The 17,167-nt window shown below is 38.0% G+C and overlaps 1 protein-coding gene across 10 annotated transcripts in view; it reads left to right on the forward strand.

Annotated features, from left to right (window-relative positions):
- Window positions 1-17,167, forward strand: part of PDE1C (phosphodiesterase 1C) — a 502,891-nt gene that overhangs the window by 386,358 nt on the left and 99,366 nt on the right. For 9 of the 10 annotated variants that reach the window (XM_059396607.1, XM_059396608.1, XM_059396610.1 and 6 more), the window contains 3 exons: window positions 12,509-12,622; window positions 14,491-14,673; window positions 15,638-15,704. In XM_059396607.1, coding sequence (XP_059252590.1) covers window positions 12,509-12,622; window positions 14,491-14,673; window positions 15,638-15,704 — 364 coding nt within the window. Of the gene's footprint in view, window positions 1-2,765; window positions 2,862-12,508; window positions 12,623-14,490; window positions 14,674-15,637; window positions 15,705-17,167 lie in introns of all 10 variants that reach the window. The other variant, XM_059396617.1, reaches the window with a different exon arrangement.

Genomic DNA, 17,167 nt, shown 5'->3' on the forward strand with positions numbered 1-17,167 from the left:
GCATGATTATGTTTCTCAGTTTAGTAGGATTATAAAGTTATTTCATACACATCCCATTTGATCCTTTCAACAAGGTAGAAAGAAAAGAGTTAAAAGGAAAACAAGTGTAGGTGACAGGATTCCGTGTTCCAGCTGTGGCTGAGGTTGGCTGGCTCTCCAGCAAACCAGTTCCCTCACCTCCCACACAGCCAGACTACATCTTCTAGCTTTTCTCCTGGAAGGGCATGACCATGCGACTGGTTTCTGGACAATGGGAAGTGACCAGTGGTGATGAATTTCAATTGTAACCTGGTTCAAAAAACCCTCCCACCTGTGTCTTTCCACATTCTCTTTCCTTCTGTGGCCATCTTGGAACCTTTGTCGAGCTTGATGGAGCCAGGAGGTTGGGACAAACAACCCTGATTGAACTTTCCTGAATCTCTTGACCTTTAGAGCTGTGAGTCACCAGAGGTATGGGGGTGGCCACTGTGGATTTGGAGGCAGTGGAAGGGAGGGAACAATTGCAGATGGTAACACTTCCTTTCCTACCATTTCTTCCCGGGCCTGGTGGGGCTGGTCCTCCTGTCCTAGCCCAAGGACACGCACTGCACTGTCCTCACAAAAAGCACCCTTAACTCACCTTGGGAGTGTCTCAAGGTTTTTTTGGGGGGGGGGCTGTTTTTTTATTTCTTTTGTCTGTGTGTGTTTTATTTTATTTATTTATTTTTTATTTCTACAGTTCTGGAATTAATCTTAAGGATGGGAGCTTGGATAACTCAGCATCTTTTTAGCTATTCTTTGTAGGTTTTTATCCATGAATTCATTTTATTTATTTCTGTTATAAAACCAAAAGTTGGGGAGAAAGGTAATCCTGCATTTATCTTATTAAAATATACTATGTTTCTAGTATGGTAGGATTTCTGTGATTTTGCTGGGTGAGTGAGCTTTAGCTTCTCTGGATAATCATACCAATGCAATGCAATTCAGATTGAATAAGGAGCTGAGTTCAAGGAAGGAAAACGAGGGAGCCATGGGGCTGGGTTGACTCTCAAGATGTAGAGAAACATGTTTGTGTGTGGTTTCAACCTGCCTAAATCTTCCACAGACTTTCCTCTGATGTTTGCTCATTTCCCTTTTCTCATTACCACCATTCAAAGATGTTTTTAGTTTTTCTCATTCCTTTGGTCTATCGAAACAGATGTTTTTGAAGTGGCATGTTTATCCGCAGACAGAAGTGATGGCGATTCTTTGCACATGAATAGCTGCAAATGAAAAATGGCTTCTAGAACTTACCTATTGGCAGCCTGGCAGGATTTCATCTCCCCCCTGCACAGTCCCCAGCATGGCCTGTGGTGGATTCTGAAGGATGCTCTTTGTATTGTATTCTTTGTATTTTTTTTTCCTGAAGAAAGTGGGCCAATAAAGTGGGTTCTTACTAGCATCCTTTCCTCCTAAGCTCTGCCTGAGAAGAGTCATAACTTTAGAGAGGCAGTGTTTTCTTTCAGGAATAAAGATTTTCTTAGCCTAATTGTGCATCTTGCACTTTTTTTTTTTTTTTTTTTTTGTGCGCTGTCCCCTTTTAACAGAATGTGTGAGTTGAGTGACAGTTACAACAAGTTGAGGGATAAACCAGTTTTGAGGAAATATTTCTCTAGAAGACCAGGAATGACTACAGGTGGCCCCTTTCTCAAGCACTGCATTACATTACTACAAGAACTCTTGCAGGAGGACAGTCAATATTGGAAACTCAAAATGAACTGAAGCTTTAACCTTGGGTCATAATACATCCTGAAAGACCATCAAAATAGAAACCTTCTTTTGACCTGAACAGAGTTTTCTGTCTAGTGTTGCTAGTGAGCTGGCATGCTTGTGCACACATGCTCACTCCCTCTCTCGCCCACAAACATGCATCCTGAAAGGAGATATACTCTGTAGAACAGAAAGCAGAAGAAGACTGACTGTGCAGGTATGTTTCATGGTGTAGCTTCATGAAAACAAAAGGAATGCAAATATTCATCATCCACAGTAACCAAGAGAGTTAGCATCCAAAGAATGGGCCCATGCTGATGGACCAGAACAGTCACATGGAGAACAGGATAATTCAAAAGCAGTTTGTGTTTAGCTGTTTTAATTATTCTTGTGCAGGTTCCCTTGCCTGCTTATGTTGTGCGTATATTAATATAAAAGGACAGGTGCACATCCTTATACATAACCAGCTGAACGTTGAGAGGAGAAGGCTGGAATAGCGCAGTGGTAGAGGGACACAGCCCCAGAACTGAAAACTTCATAAGACTTGGTATTTGGGAGTATACATTCATCAGCTTTGTTCCTTTTTATTCAGAACCATATTGGGTATATTTGGTTGCATTTCCAAATAAATTTTAGAATTAGCCTGTCGGTTTCCACCAAATGACCTGCAGAGAATTTATTATTTGGGATTAGTTTGTGTCTATAGATCAATTTAGGCAGAATTCATATTTCTTAAATACCCTGAGGTTTAAATTTCATGAATGTGGATTCTTTAATTTATTTAGGCCATTTATATATCTCTTAAAAATATTTTATAGTTTTTCTCTATAGAGTTCTTTTTTGTCTTTTATAAGGTTTATTTCTGTATACTTTTTATTATGATTTTTTGTAGTAGTACCCTTTTCCAATTGTTTATTGCTATTTATTCAGTGACTTTGCTAAATTCATAATCACAATACTTCCTTTGTAAATTATTTTAGATATCCTGTCTATGTATGATTTCATCTGCATTAATAATTTTATTTTTTCTTTTGCAGTCTGTATACATTTTATTTCTTCTCTTTTCTTTCTTGAGCTGGTGAGAAGTTCCCATGCAGGCTTGAAGGGAAGTAGTGGTAATAGATGGCCCCATGGTAAGTTAGCTAGCTCAACAGGAAAGCTTACTGTATTTTAGTATTATGTATTATGATGTTTGTTGTAGTACTTTGGTTTTAAAGACCTGGTATCAGATGTAGAAAATCTACTTTTTCTCCTTCTTTGGGAAGAAATCTATTGTGAATAGGTGTTTCCTCAAATACTTTTTCTAAATCTGTTTTGAAGATTGTATCAAGTGATTTTTTCCTCTTTCTTTCCTTTTAAAATAATGAATAATATTTATTCATTGATTTAAAATATTAAAACAAGCTTGCATTCTTGCAAAGTGTGCTTGGTGTTTGCTTTCCATTTTATTTCTCTCTGGATTTAATTTGCTAAGTTTTATTTAGGATTTTTGCATCTATGTTTATGAGAGACTGGTCTGTAATTCTTTTCTTATAACATTCTCTTTTGGTTTTGGAAGCAAAAGTATGAGCTGGAAAATACTTCCTTTTTTGTTTTTCTCTGGAAGATTGTGTTATTTCCTCTTTGAATGGTTTAGATGAATTCATTGATAAAGTGATTTAGCACTGTAGTTTTCCTGGTAGTAAAATATTAAACTGTGTATTCAGTTTCTTCAATAGATATAGAAGTCTTTTTATGGTATCTTTTTCTTATGTCTGTTTTGAAATATTTTCATGGACTTTAAAGTTTCATCTAAATTTTTAAATGTATCTGCACAAAATTATTTATATTTTTTAGTACTTTTAAAAGTGTCTGTAGGATATATAGTAATAGTTTCTCTTTTATCCTTGTTATTTGGTTATTTGTGCTTTTTTTTTTTTTTTTGGTCTTGATCAGTCTTGTTTGAGTTATCCATTTTATTAAACTTTTCAATTATTTGAATTATTGAATATTCAACAAAACTTTCTTTAGTTACCTAGCTTTTGGCTTTGCTGATTTTTTTTTTTTAAGATTTTATTTATTTATTGGAGAGAGGGAGAGAACATACAAGAAGAGAGGAGGCATAGAGAAGAAGGAGAAAGAGACTTCCTGATGAGCAGAGAGCCTGATACGGGCTTGATCCTGGGACCCTGAGATCATGACCTGAGCTGAAGGCAGACATCTAAAGGACTAAGCCACCCTGGTGCCCCGATTTTTGTTGTTGTTTTTGTTATTTTGACTTTGTTGATTTCCTAGGTATAAGTTTGCTTTCTACTTAATGAAGTTTTGTTTACTGTGTTTATTTTTTGCTATCATTTTTTAAAAAGATTTTATTTATTTATTTATTTGAGAGAGAGAGAATGAGAAAGAGAGAGCGCAAGTAAGGAAATGTCAGCGGGAGAAGCAGACTCCTTGTCAAGCAGGGAGCCCGATGCAGGACCCAATCCTTGAACTCCAGGATCATGACCTGAGCCGAAGGCAGTTGTCCAGCCAACTGAGCCACCCAGGCACCCTATCATTTTTTTTAATTAACTTGTTCTTTTTCTGTTTCTTGAAATGGATTAATTTATTCTTTTCCTAATTTCTGCAGATGAATAATGAAATCACTTATTTTCAGATTTTCTCCTTTTCTAATATATTTAGTTAAGTCTATATATTCCCTCTTAGAACTGCTTTACTTGTATGCTGCAAGTTTTGATGTATGATTTTTCATTAATATTTAGAATTATTTTCTCATTTAGACTTTGGCCCATGATTATTTAGAAGTATATTCCCAAATTTTCAAACATTTAGAATATTTTCTTCCTTCCTTCCTTTCTTTCTTTCTAAGATTTTATTTATTTGAGAGAGAGCAAGAGAGAGCATGAGTGGGTGGGAAGAGGGCACAAGGAAGGGGCAAAGGAAGAAGCAGGTGGGACTTGATCCTAGGATCCTGAGATTATGAACTCAGCTGAAGGTAGACTTAACCAAGTCTACCTGGAGCCACCCAGGCACCCCCAAACATTTAGAATATTTTAAATCACTTTTTTTATTGATTGCAGCCTGACTTACACTGTTGTTAAAGAACACTGTCTGATTTCAGTTGTTTGGAATTAATGTTGAGATTTTTGCTATGATCCAGCCTATGGTTAGTTTTGATAACTGTTACTTATACACTTGAAGAGAGTGTTTATTCTGCAACTGGGTGTAGTGTTCAGTATGTGTTTAATTAGTTCAGTTTTCTTAGTGATGCTATTTAAAGTCTATAACCTTATTATTTTTTTTTAATCATTGATGACTTATACAGAGAAGTATGTTAAAATATAGATATGGACTTAGACAGCTGGTTTTTTTCTTATGTGAAAGAGTAATTAGAGCCCAGTTATCTATTTAAATATCTTTGAATATCTGCCTAAGCATGTATTATTAGGAACCATAAAAACAAAATTGTCTTTTATTTATGAGATTAGCAAAAGGTAAAAGTTACATAACTAGTCCATTTTTGCCAGTCATCAATTTGATGGTCTTCTTGCTTTTGGTTTGGAGGTAACTAAATCAGGAAGCCACATGCCTAAAATAAGTCCTTTTTCAGAAACTATGAAAAGCAGTAATCCATAATACCACCAAACTCTTACCATGGGACTATCACATGAGAGATGATATTTGTACTACTCTGTTCAGGCTACAAGACAAACCTCATTATAACAAAAATGTATACAATTTTCCCATTTGTTAAGGACCAGCTCTCCTCTACTCTGTGGCTAGATCGATCTTTTAAAATGCAGATCTTATCATATCATTCCCCTACCCGATTTAAAAATTCTCCAGGGGATCCCTAATATCTCCAGGAAAAAATTAAATTTCTTCAGCTTGGCATGATAAGCCCACCAGGGTCTAGTTTCTTTCTGCCTTCTTCTAATGTCTTATCTCTTCACATATCCTTAAGCTCCAGCTACCCATGGATTTCCCTGCATGGATCACAGTCTTCTGGCTGTTCTCTCAGTCCAGAGTTTGCCATTTTTTTTTTTTAATCCCATCTTGCTTGCCTGGCTGATACTTAGGTGGCCTCCAGTGGCTCTGATGTCACGTCCTCAAGGGAGGGCCTTGTGTTTTGTATATGCTTTCTTAGCACCCTCACCACCTCATCATGCTTTGCTATACCTCGAGGTAGGGGCTGATGAGCCTTCATCTTCCCTAATTAAGGGAAGGCACTGCATTTTCTCTTTCTGGATAGTTAGAGACTGTCACAGTGCCTGCACCCAGAAAGCACACAGCAAATATTGAATGAGTGTTTCAAGGGCAGCCATCTTAATTAATTATAAAAACAAACAAATGACCAGAAGAACACTCAGATGGCATTAAAGCATACGCCTGAAGGTCACTTAGAGTATCCCATTTGGAGGAATTGTTTTAATTTTCTTTCTATGGCATTTAGGTAAGTGACAGAGGGATGGGAGTGACATGGAGGAAACAGGTGTGTGAAAAGTACACAAGAGACGCCTTTGCCTTACAAATACACGGATGTGATAAGCTGAAGCATTGAGGTTTTTATTCAAAAGAGTTTGTAGGACTCATGATTCACTGAGACATGTACAGGAAGTGTTTTAAAAGATCCAGTTCCCTTTTATGTTCTTTCAAACTAAACAAAGCCTGTCGTTGGCCACCCCGGCATTTTAGGAGTTACTCACCATTCTCAGAGGGAATGACCTTGGGCAGAAAGGACAGACATAAGAAAACACGTTTCCTGGCTTTTTATTCCAATTTATTTTTGCTCCATAGGCTTTTCTGATTATTTCATTGTAGTCGTGTGTAAAACTCAGCGCATGTGTATGCTTTCAAGGCATAGTATTATAGGGTTTTCAGGACCTTACTAGGGTGGGGAATAGTGCCTAGTTCATTGTAGGGCAATTTTCTGGGTTATGTAGTTGAGTCATAAAGTTATCTCCTGGGGGGTCCAGTTGGCTCAGTCTGGTTAAGCATCTAGCTCTTGATCTCAGCTCAGGTCTCCATCTCAGGGTCATGAGATCAAGCCCTGCGCTGGGCTCCATGCTGGCTATGGAACCTACTTAAAAAAAGAAAAACTTGGGGCACCTGGGTGGCTCAGTCATTGGACGTCTACCTTTGGCTTGGGTCATGATTCCAGTGTCCTGGGATTGAGCCCTGCATTGGGCTCCCTGCTCCGTGGGAAGCCTGCTTCTCCCTCTCCCACTCCTTCTGCTTGTGTCCCTGCTCTCACTCTTTCTCTTTCTTTGTCAAATAAATAAATAAAATCTTTAAAAAATAAAAAGGAAAAGTTATTTCATAATAAAATCAACCCCCTTAGCCCTAGAAATTATCTTTGTGCAAAAAAAAAAAAAAGAAGACATTCTCTTTTCTATTCCAACAGCCTTTTTAAATTCCAAAATACAGTGTTCAGCCTTTCCTTCCTTAGTTCCTCTCTTGTGATGCTTTTATGCATTTCAGATAATTGCATAGTCTCAAGGTAACTCAGCATCCGGGACTTGCCTTGGGCTTAAGGGCACAGAAAACTGAAGAAGCACAGCATTTCATCATATGTCTTATAGCCAGGAAGCCTGTAGAAAACAGTGTCTGTGGAGAAATGGAGGACTCCCGTAAGGCTGCCGTGGTTCATCCACAACGAAATTACATGCTATCCTAACAGAAAGGCGTGTTGCCAAAGTTTGAAAGCATAAGCTATTCCTAAAATGGTGTTGCACTTCTATATTGGAACTATTATCTGGCAGCCATGGTGACAGAAATGGATGGAGTGCTGGAAACTATGAACATTCACTTAGAAGAGGAACTTTATTATTGTTATTGTTGTATATTTCCTTTTCTGCTCCTTCAACTTTCTCCCTCCCTCTCTTGCTTTAGGTGCCTGAACCAGAATTATTTATGAATAGTATTAAATAGCTAGTTATATGGTGTACAGTTTACCATGGGATCTGTCCTTGGGGACATAGGCTTTTAGGTGAAATGAACCCACATGGAAAAACATCCAGACGGATTTCAGCAGGAGAGCAAAGGAAGGCATCGGAACCTTCCCGCCTTAGCTAGTGTTCTCCAGGGTTAACAAAAATACTTTATAACGTGGCTATGAGATACTTTATAACAAGGCTATTTTCAGGCAACCCTTCTTAAGATGGATTCAGATCTAGGGAAAACCTAAACTGTGATGGAAAACAGGTGAGGATGCCCCCTTATTCCCAGAAACTTCAGGAATTTTCAAAATTTTTGAATCTCGTTGGTGTCAGTGGAGAAAGGGCCCATTTGAAACTTTTTCATTCACGAAGCAGCAATTTCACCAAGAGGCAGGTGGTAGGTGGGGAAGGATGGGGCATCATGTTCCAGGAGTGATAAAGAGGAGAGGGTGGACGGAGGGACCAATGGAGGAACACCCACCTGAATGCTCTCTTCGAGCCCAATAATACTTGACAATAGGACATCTGGAACCTTCCAGGGCTTGTGTGACAGCTGTATAAAGCATAATGCCGGCAGCTATGTGGGCAGGGACAGGTATGGATTGTACCTGGTGGGTGCCAGTCCAAATAGGAGCTTGGTGTCTAAAAAGTTGGTCACCATTTACTTTTTATTTTTTAAAGTTCATGTAGTCTTTCTATTGTCAGATTTTGTTTCTTTGTAATTTCTTTTCTTGTCTCAGTAGATTTGCTTTTTATTACATTATGATTTCAGCTTTCACCTTTGTTTCACAGATCCACGCTTTCTTGAATTTTATTGAACACAAAGTAGATGTTCCCTAAAATTTACCATTAGTACATTTGTTGCCATTCGTACATTTTATTTTCAAAAAGTGAGTCCTGGGCACCTGGGTGGCTCAGTGGGTAAAAGCCTCTGCCTTCACCTCAGGTCACGATCTCAGGGTCCTGGGATCCAGCCCCATATCGGGCTCTCTGCTCAGCAGGGAGCCTGCTTCCCCCTCTCTCTCTGCCTGCCTCTCTGCCTACTTGTGATCTCTGTCTCTCTGTCGAATAAATAAATAAAATCTTTTTTAAAAAAGTGATTCTTTTCTCTGCATTTTGAGTGTGGTATTCTTTGCATTCTTGAATGCTGAAATCTTTTTGTTGATATATATTTTTTTTCTGTTTGGTTGTTTTTGAATAAAGAGAGGTGGATGTCAGCTAGGTGTTCTTAAACACAGTGGGTGTGTTCTAGTCTGCCAGGGTGTTGACAGAACCTTTTACTCATCTCACAAGCCAAGAAACAGAAGTAGATATGAATTTTTAGTACTTTTTATGTATCCTAAAGATACTTCATTCTATATTATTTCTTCTCTGGATTTGTTGAAGCCATTGGGTTATGTGTTTTGCTTCTGTCTACAACTATCTGTCAGGGCAGACCTTCACACCGGCTATATAAATGTGGGTGTGCCTGGTGTTGGTCTGGTACTCTTGGAGACTACATCAGGATGGAGCCCCGCACTCTTGATTTTCTGCTACTTGTGGCACTCAGCCTGGAACTTTCCAGGGGAGGTGGTTTTCAGTGCTCTGGTCTGAACTGTTGAATGGAATTCCAGGTGATGCTTTCACCAGGCACCTCACCCCTGCTTTGGCCTGTGGCCCTGGCTGCCAGATCCCAGGATGATAGGAAGCTCTTCCAGGCTTGATTGCCTAATACTGTGCTTTCCTGGGAGCGGGAATCGTTCATAATCATGGATTCAAATTGAAACTCTATATGATGTTCTTGGTCATTTCAATTGTTTTTGACTGATTATCATTGGTTTTTAGTTCACGAAAGTGATGTAGGAAGCCCTTCTACTATGAACTTCTTTTCTCTTAGGAAAAGAAGTGTCAGTCATTTTCATATTTACTTGACTTCGCATAATTAGCACTGTATTTCATCTGCCACTTTTAAAAACTCTTTTGAAACTACTTGTCTATTTTGTAAAGATGGGCTTTGTTAAATCTAAGTCACATATCCGTAGTCCACTTAATGGGAGACCTAGGAATCTACTCCCACCCTTGAAAGATCACTGTTCTAGAATATGCCTTCAAGTTTTTTGTTTTTGTTTTTTAGAAAATCATATTAATGATGAAATTTTGAACTTGCCCACACCTGAGAATATGTTTTTTGGCAATTCTACTAAATATAGGTATAGACATAGATATCTTAAATTATACCACATTATTCTCAAAAAACGGTATGACTGTTAAATGGCTTTCTGGTATTTGGCATGGTAGAAGTCTATGGCCAACTTACATTCTGTTACTTTCTAAGTCATATTATTTTATTTTCTAAGATTTGCCAGTTCTTTTCTCTATTGTTTGAAATAGAAAATTACAACAGCATATGTTGGATGTTTTTATGTATTTTTTTTCCTGGTTTTATCTGATCCCTTTTTATCTGCTTATAAAGATTTTTTTTCAGTCTAGGAAAACTTATTCGATTAAAGCTGCTTAAGTTTGTTTATTTCTTATGGAAGACCTATTATAAGTGGACAGGATTATATGGTTCTGATTTTTATTAATGTTATATTTGCCTAGTCATATTTTTTCTTTTTGTCATTTTTCCTCTTAGTTTTCTCAATCTCTCAATAGAGTGTCATGTCAATTCCTGGTAGAATCTTCAAGCCCCAAATGAAGAGAGAAAATTTTAAAAATTCTTAAATTTACCTTCATTTTACTTTGCTAGTTGAGAGTCCAGACAGCTTGGGGGTGGTTGGGCCCCTGGAGGTGAGAGTCAAAATCAGAGGCAAACCTAGCCAGGAATGTGTTTTGCTAAAGAACTTCCAAACCTTATTTGGAATAGATCTCAGGGCTCACAGCTACAATCTCCCCATTCTTTGGCAGACTGGTCGTCCACTCTGTGTGAGTGACTGGTAAGCCCTTCCATGCCAACTCCCTGTCCTGCTGTCCCTGAAACCCAGAACACTTCCTAATGGGAACCACAGGGCTGATCCTCACCTCTGGGCCCACAGAGGCCTCTGCTGGTTTCCTTTGTCTACTTCCCGTTAACATGTTGGAGAGTCATAAGTCAGGTAGTGACCACGCTCAATCTCATTTCTTTTGTATTTTACATTGTTGAAATCCCTGGGAATTTCTTTTGTATGGCTGATCATACTGTTTAAGGTAGATCCAGAGTTTTTCCTCAGTCTTTACTGCTGATCGTTTTCATGGAGATCTGGAGGGGAATAATTTACACCTTGCCACAAAGTAAACTATCCTCACTTAGGACGGCAAATCTTGAGAATATTTTGAAGTCAGGAGAGTGCAAACAGACTTGGGAGATGGAGACTTGATAATAGTCTTAAGTATATTGCTAGAATGTTTCCCATCTGGTTGCCTGGGATCATCAAGATCACTGAATAACAACAGTGACAATGAAGGTAACAATTGCCTTTAGAAAAACAACCAGGAAAGGGGAAATGTTGGTCAAAGAATATAGACTTAGTTTTGAGGTGAATAAATTCGGGGGATCTAATGTGTTTTGGTAATTATAATTAGCAAGTTATTAGCTTCAAATATTGTATACTTGAAAGTTGCTAAGAGTAAATCTTTAATGTTCTCACCATGAAAAAAGTTATAATTGTCTGAGATGATGGATGTGTTAACTAACCTTATTGTGCTAATTGTTTTGCAATATATATGTGTATCCAATCACCATGGTGTATAACTTACACAATGTGATATGTTAATTATATTAAATAAAGCTCAAAAAACCTCATGTTTGATGTGAATATATTAATATCACATCACATATATCACATATATTACATATATTATTTATGATATAAAGTTTGATTTAACTTTATATCAACTTAGAAAATTTGGTGGTTGGATCTCCATCATTTAGCTGACACTCAGGGAAGTTAAATATCTTACCTGGTATAACATAGCTAATATGTTATGATGCGGGGCTCAAACCCAAGGTTGTCCTCAAAGCTCCTGTTCTTTCCTTTGCTGGCCATCAAACAGCCCGAGGAGTTGTCCAACCTCCACATCTCTGATTTTTACAATGTTCTCAGTTACTGGACTTTGATCATCTGTTGTTATTTTTTTGCTCTCATATATACTAACCCCTTCCCTGTGGGGATAATGTTGATGTAAATGAAAGAGCCTACTTTATCATTTCTCTTACACTTTCTGAAACACTTGACTAGCGGAAGATCTTGTCTTCAGTACTTTGCTTTACCGTCCAGCCTCTCTCTCTTTTTTTTTTTTCCTTAAAGCTGAGGTATTTATCTACCCCTAGAGGAATTCCTCTTGCCCAGTAAAGTAATTTATCTTTGTGTATTCCTTATGTTGCCCTCTGTGGGTATTTTGGTGCTCTGAATCTCCTCACCTGTTTTGGAATATGCTTTGACCATGAGATTGCTCATGCAGGCTCAAGAAGTTGGTCATGGCTGAACAAACAGTTTAATTTTTAACATAGCAGAATCTCAAGTGGTATTTGGTGACGTTGGTGTGGTTCATGCTTTACTATATCCAATTAAAATTTAAAAAAATTGAAATTAGAGAAGCAGCAACATTGCTAATTTAAGGAATTCTTAGAAAGATAAAAGACAGCTAGAAGGTCTTGGGGTGGTCTGTGCCTGGTGGTTGAGAACATTGTTGTTCTTGCTTCACAATGGCGAAATCGTATACATTTTTTTAATAATTTGCTCCTTTGAGAAATGCTGGTCAGCTCCATCATTAGATTTCTATTTTCCTTCCAGGTAAATTGGAATAAATAAAAATACTCTGTGCCTGTAAAATGTGCTGCTGGGATTGTAGGATTATTCGTGGTCTTCTCTATTCTAATTTAGTTGTGTCTTTTCTCCCCCTAGGTTACGGTCTTTGGTCAAACAATTAGAGAGAGGCGAGGCTTCAGTGGTAGATCTTAAGAAGAATTTGGAATATGCAGCCACGGTGCTTGAATCTGTGTACATTGATGAAACCAGGTAAGCAAAATGTGTCAAAATGTTAGTACACTGAGGGTCGGTTTTCTGTTATGTGGCTTTTCTGAAATGTCCCCCTTGGCCTGTAATGGGGTACCACTCAAATGGGGGGTGATGGAGCTTGGGTTTCCACAAAACGAAGTTTGGACCTCTCTCCTAGCCTCTGTGCCTCCTCATGGGAAAGAGAGCTAACTAAACTTCTCTGACATGGCCATTGTGATAATGAAGTAAGATAATGGAAGAGGAGAAAAAGTGATTTTTAAAAACATGGTAAGATTTCTTCTCAGGTCTAGAGTTCCACTGTAATAATTGCACACTGTTAACCTCAGCCTAAAAATTGTGTTCATGTGTTAATTCACATTGTCTGTCAATGGAGGTTCCTGAAGTGACCTTAAAGCATTTTTCCTCTTAAGGACCCAGAATTCCTCCTTTGATCTTGTACATTATCAATTTTCTTAATAGACTCTTCCCACCTGAATTATCAAAAGGTATTAAAGCACTGCCTGTCACCAAATTCATCTGAAAGGAGCAAAAGTACTTTTCTTTTGAAAAATGTTGACATGGTGAATTTGCAAGGCTTTTCTTCTCTTTCCTAATTCAGGCTCCTCTCTCGGCTTAACTTCTCTATGCCAGATTCCAATCTGAAAGGATTTCTCACAAATCTGAGGAGTATGCACGTGGTGGTTTAGTTTTTGGTGACTTCCTTGGTTCCTAATTTAGGGAAATTTGATAGCATCATTTTTTCCAATGTTACATTTTATCCGTCCTCCAATTGATGTGTCTAAAGGAAAAAATAAAAAAGAAAAAACCCAACAACCTTTTTAAAAAACTCTTTTTATTGATACCTGATTACAGCTTATTTTTAGTAGGGCTTAATGTAAGTATAAAATACAATTTTATTATAACTTACCATTATTTATGTTCTCTTCTGGTGGTTTGACCTAGGAACAAATTTGAAAAATCAGCTAAGCATATCTTACAGATGACTTAAATCACTGAGCTCAAATAAGGAACTGCATTATTTTGGAAATTTTGCTTGAATTTAGAATTTACATTTCTGTACTGTTCTATCAAAGTAGAATGAATATCAATTGACATCATTTCCGTTTATAACCACAGATGACTGGGTTGATATGATTTGGGTAATATTTTACAAAGTCTTTCTTTTTCTTTTAAAAATTTTTAATTTTTTAAAAATTATTTTTATTTTATGTTAAATTTGTTTTTATTAAAGATTTATTTTATTTATGTATAACTGATGTATAACTTTGTATAGCTTTAAGTTGTATAATGTGTTGAGTTAAGGCATTTATATATTGTAATATAATTATCACCAGAGCATTAGCTAACACCTCCATCATGCCACAGAATCATAATTATTTTTTTGTGGTGGGAACAATTAAGATCTAGTCTCTTAGCAACTCTGAAGTTTGTGATACAGTATTGTTATCTATAGCAAAGTCTTTAAATGTTCTTTTTTTTTTTTTTAAACACAAACTAACACCACATGGTCCATCTAAGCAAAGCGCCCTGTGAATGCATTATTAAATGGAAGATTTAGATCCAATTCAAATTCCACAAGATACTGGGGGCTCCTTAGGGGAGTGGGTCTGGGACCCATAGCCTGAGAGGAAGCATACTTGACTTTCTCTGGTTTCTTTGTTTCTTTGTACAGTCTGGTAGAACAAACCATCCTGAAAGACAATGGTGACTTTTATAAGCCTTACCAAAAAGGGGCTGCATTTTTTGTGGCCATATTTGTTCAGTTTCTTTGTACCTGTGTATTCAGGTGGGGTGGAAAGGAACAGCTGTTCTGAGAGCTCCAAATGCAGGTGTAATCTCAGTGTCCTGGTTGTGTTTCCTGTGTTCAGGAGACTTCTAGATACGGAGGATGAGCTCAGTGACATTCAGTCAGATGCAGTGCCTTCTGAGGTCCGAGACTGGCTGGCCTCCACCTTCACCAGGCAGATGGGGATGATGCTCAGAAGGAGCGAGGAGAAGCCGCGGTTCAAGAGCATTGTCCATGCAGTGCAGGCTGGGATATTTGTGGAGAGGTAAGGAGGGCTACCATTCAGGGACCAAAGCAGCAAAAAAGACACCTGTTTCCAATAACTGGAAACTTTGCTTTGATATAATTTTTGTATCTTTATAAACACTGAAAATGCTGGTGGAAACAGGTAGTCATGAAGGAGAGATTGCAAAAATGTATTTGTTTCATCTTTGTAGCTTCATTAGGACAATTCTTTGCCTTTTCTCAGAACTCCTTTTGTTGACTAGAAAAGATTTGGTGTCAGTTCAATCTCCCATTTTTAAAAAAGAACATCATCTAATCCACCGTCTTTTGACATACATGGAACAGGGCAGGGATGCCTTGAGGTTGTTGACCTGGGGGGGTGACAGTTTATTTAAAGGCTTTGAGTTCCCCATGATGCTTTCCAGTTTTGTTAGCCATTTTGCTCTTTAAATTAAATTGCCCCCTTCCCCAGAAACAGATTCCAGAAATTGATTTAGTTTTCCTACGATCATTATTTCACAAATCAATTTATTGTTCCTGTAATCCTTATTGCACATTTACAGGTCTTAGAAATGCCATATTCAGTTCAAAGGTCACCTGGGACATTTTTCCTTCTTGTTTTTGAGAGTTCTAAAGAACAAGGTCTTCCAAATGAGTTGCCCATAGGTGTTCCTCATTCAGGTTAAAGTACTCCTTTGCATATTATCTATGCTATACTATAATTCACTTCTGGCAGAAGTAGTGACCCATTTTAATAACTGAATTTCCAATTTGAGGCCCATTGATTAATTTTTGTTTGTTTCCAATGATTCATGTATTTGAGATTGCTTTAATTTCTCTCAAATGTAACTCTGTCTGAGGCCACTTGAATGACTCTGAAAAAGGTTATTAAAAACTGTTTCTTGGTTCACCGGCTGACCCAACTTCTCGTATTTGTCAGTATTTTAGTGTAAATCTTCTTCATAAGAAATAATACTGCATTTTTCTCCCTCTGACTTTGCCAGAATGTATAGAAGAACATCAAACATGGTTGGACTGAGCTACCCACCAGCTGTTATTGAAGCATTAAAGGTAATACCAAAAAAAAAAAAAAAAGTCTGACAGTGTACATGGTATCTTATAAGAGGTACAGTTATATTTGTTGTTAGAGAATAAAAGGCTTTCATTTATGGTTCACTTACAGGTTTCCCAGTCATTCCTGACTTATTCTTTCATTGTTTTTTACTTACCTGTTCTTACAGTATCATGATCTTTTTGCCTTTGACTTGCTAATTTTTTTTTAAAAATCAGACTATGTGGGTCTCATGCCTATCCACATCACCATCAATGGGGTGGGGTCTTTGATGGGATCATAGTTGTATCATTATCTGATTATCTACTCTAAGTCCATTTTGTAGATGAAGAAACTGAGACTTAGTGAGATTTTTAAAAAAAATACAGTTAACTAGAGCCAGAAGAACTAAGGTCTGATACCAGAGTTCCAATCACATAGTAAGTGTTCGATAACATTTTCCTCGTGAATGTGTGTCCCCAGAACCTATACATACTCCTGTTTACCTAAGACTCTCACGGAGCCTGAAAGTTCCATGGGAAGTTACACAGGTATTTGAGTTTCAGTGAGCTAAATCTTGCAGAATTACTCCCACTCAGGCAAGCTCTTAGAATTGTATAGAATATTCTCTAAGAGCCTCAAAGTGCCTGTATTCCTCTTAGGGCTGTGTCTGTTCAGATCCACTGGTTGGAGGCTGTCCTGGCTGTGCTAAAGCTGATTTGGCTTCTGGATTTGAGCATGGGGGCTATGCTAAGGGTCAGGATCACTCGGCCAGTTGACACTGCATGGTGTCTTTACACGGAATCATGTCATCCATTTGCTTAGGGACATCCTAGCATATGGATGCGTGTGTGTCTGTTTAGATGGATTTATTTATTTATTTATTTATTTATTTTTAAGATTTGTTTACTTATTTGACAGAGAGACTGTGAGAGAGGGAACACAAGCAGGGGAAGTGGGAGAGGGAGAAGCAGGCTTCCTGGCAAGCAGGGAGCCTGGTACGGGGCTCAATCCCAGGACCCGGGGGTCATGACCTGAGCTGAAGGCAGACGCCTAATGACTGACGCACTCAGGCACCCCTTATTTATTTAGTTTAGAGAAAGAGAGAAAAAGAGCATAAGCAGGAGGAACAGAGGGAGAGGGAGAAAGAACCTCAAATGGACTTCCTGCTGAGTGTGGAGCCCAACATGTGGCTAATACCATGACCTTGAGATGATGACTTGAGCTGAAATTGAGAGTAGGGCCCTTAACCAACTGCCCGACCCGGGCTCCCCCATTCTGACTATTGTTATGGCTACTGTTGTCTGTCTCTGCAATCTGAAACATGTATTACATGATACTTAAATTACCCACTTATAGAATCAGGGTTGGGAGAGCTTCATGATCAACTTAATGTCAAGAAAGACTTTTAGGGCCATTTTGATTTTATATTTCAGTCTCTTTCTCTTGCCTAAAGACATTCACTAGTTAAATTTGTGAGACC

Source organism: Mustela nigripes, chromosome 4, assembly GCF_022355385.1.
Source record: "Mustela nigripes isolate SB6536 chromosome 4, MUSNIG.SB6536, whole genome shotgun sequence".
NCBI lineage: Eukaryota > Metazoa > Chordata > Mammalia > Carnivora > Mustelidae > Mustela > Mustela nigripes.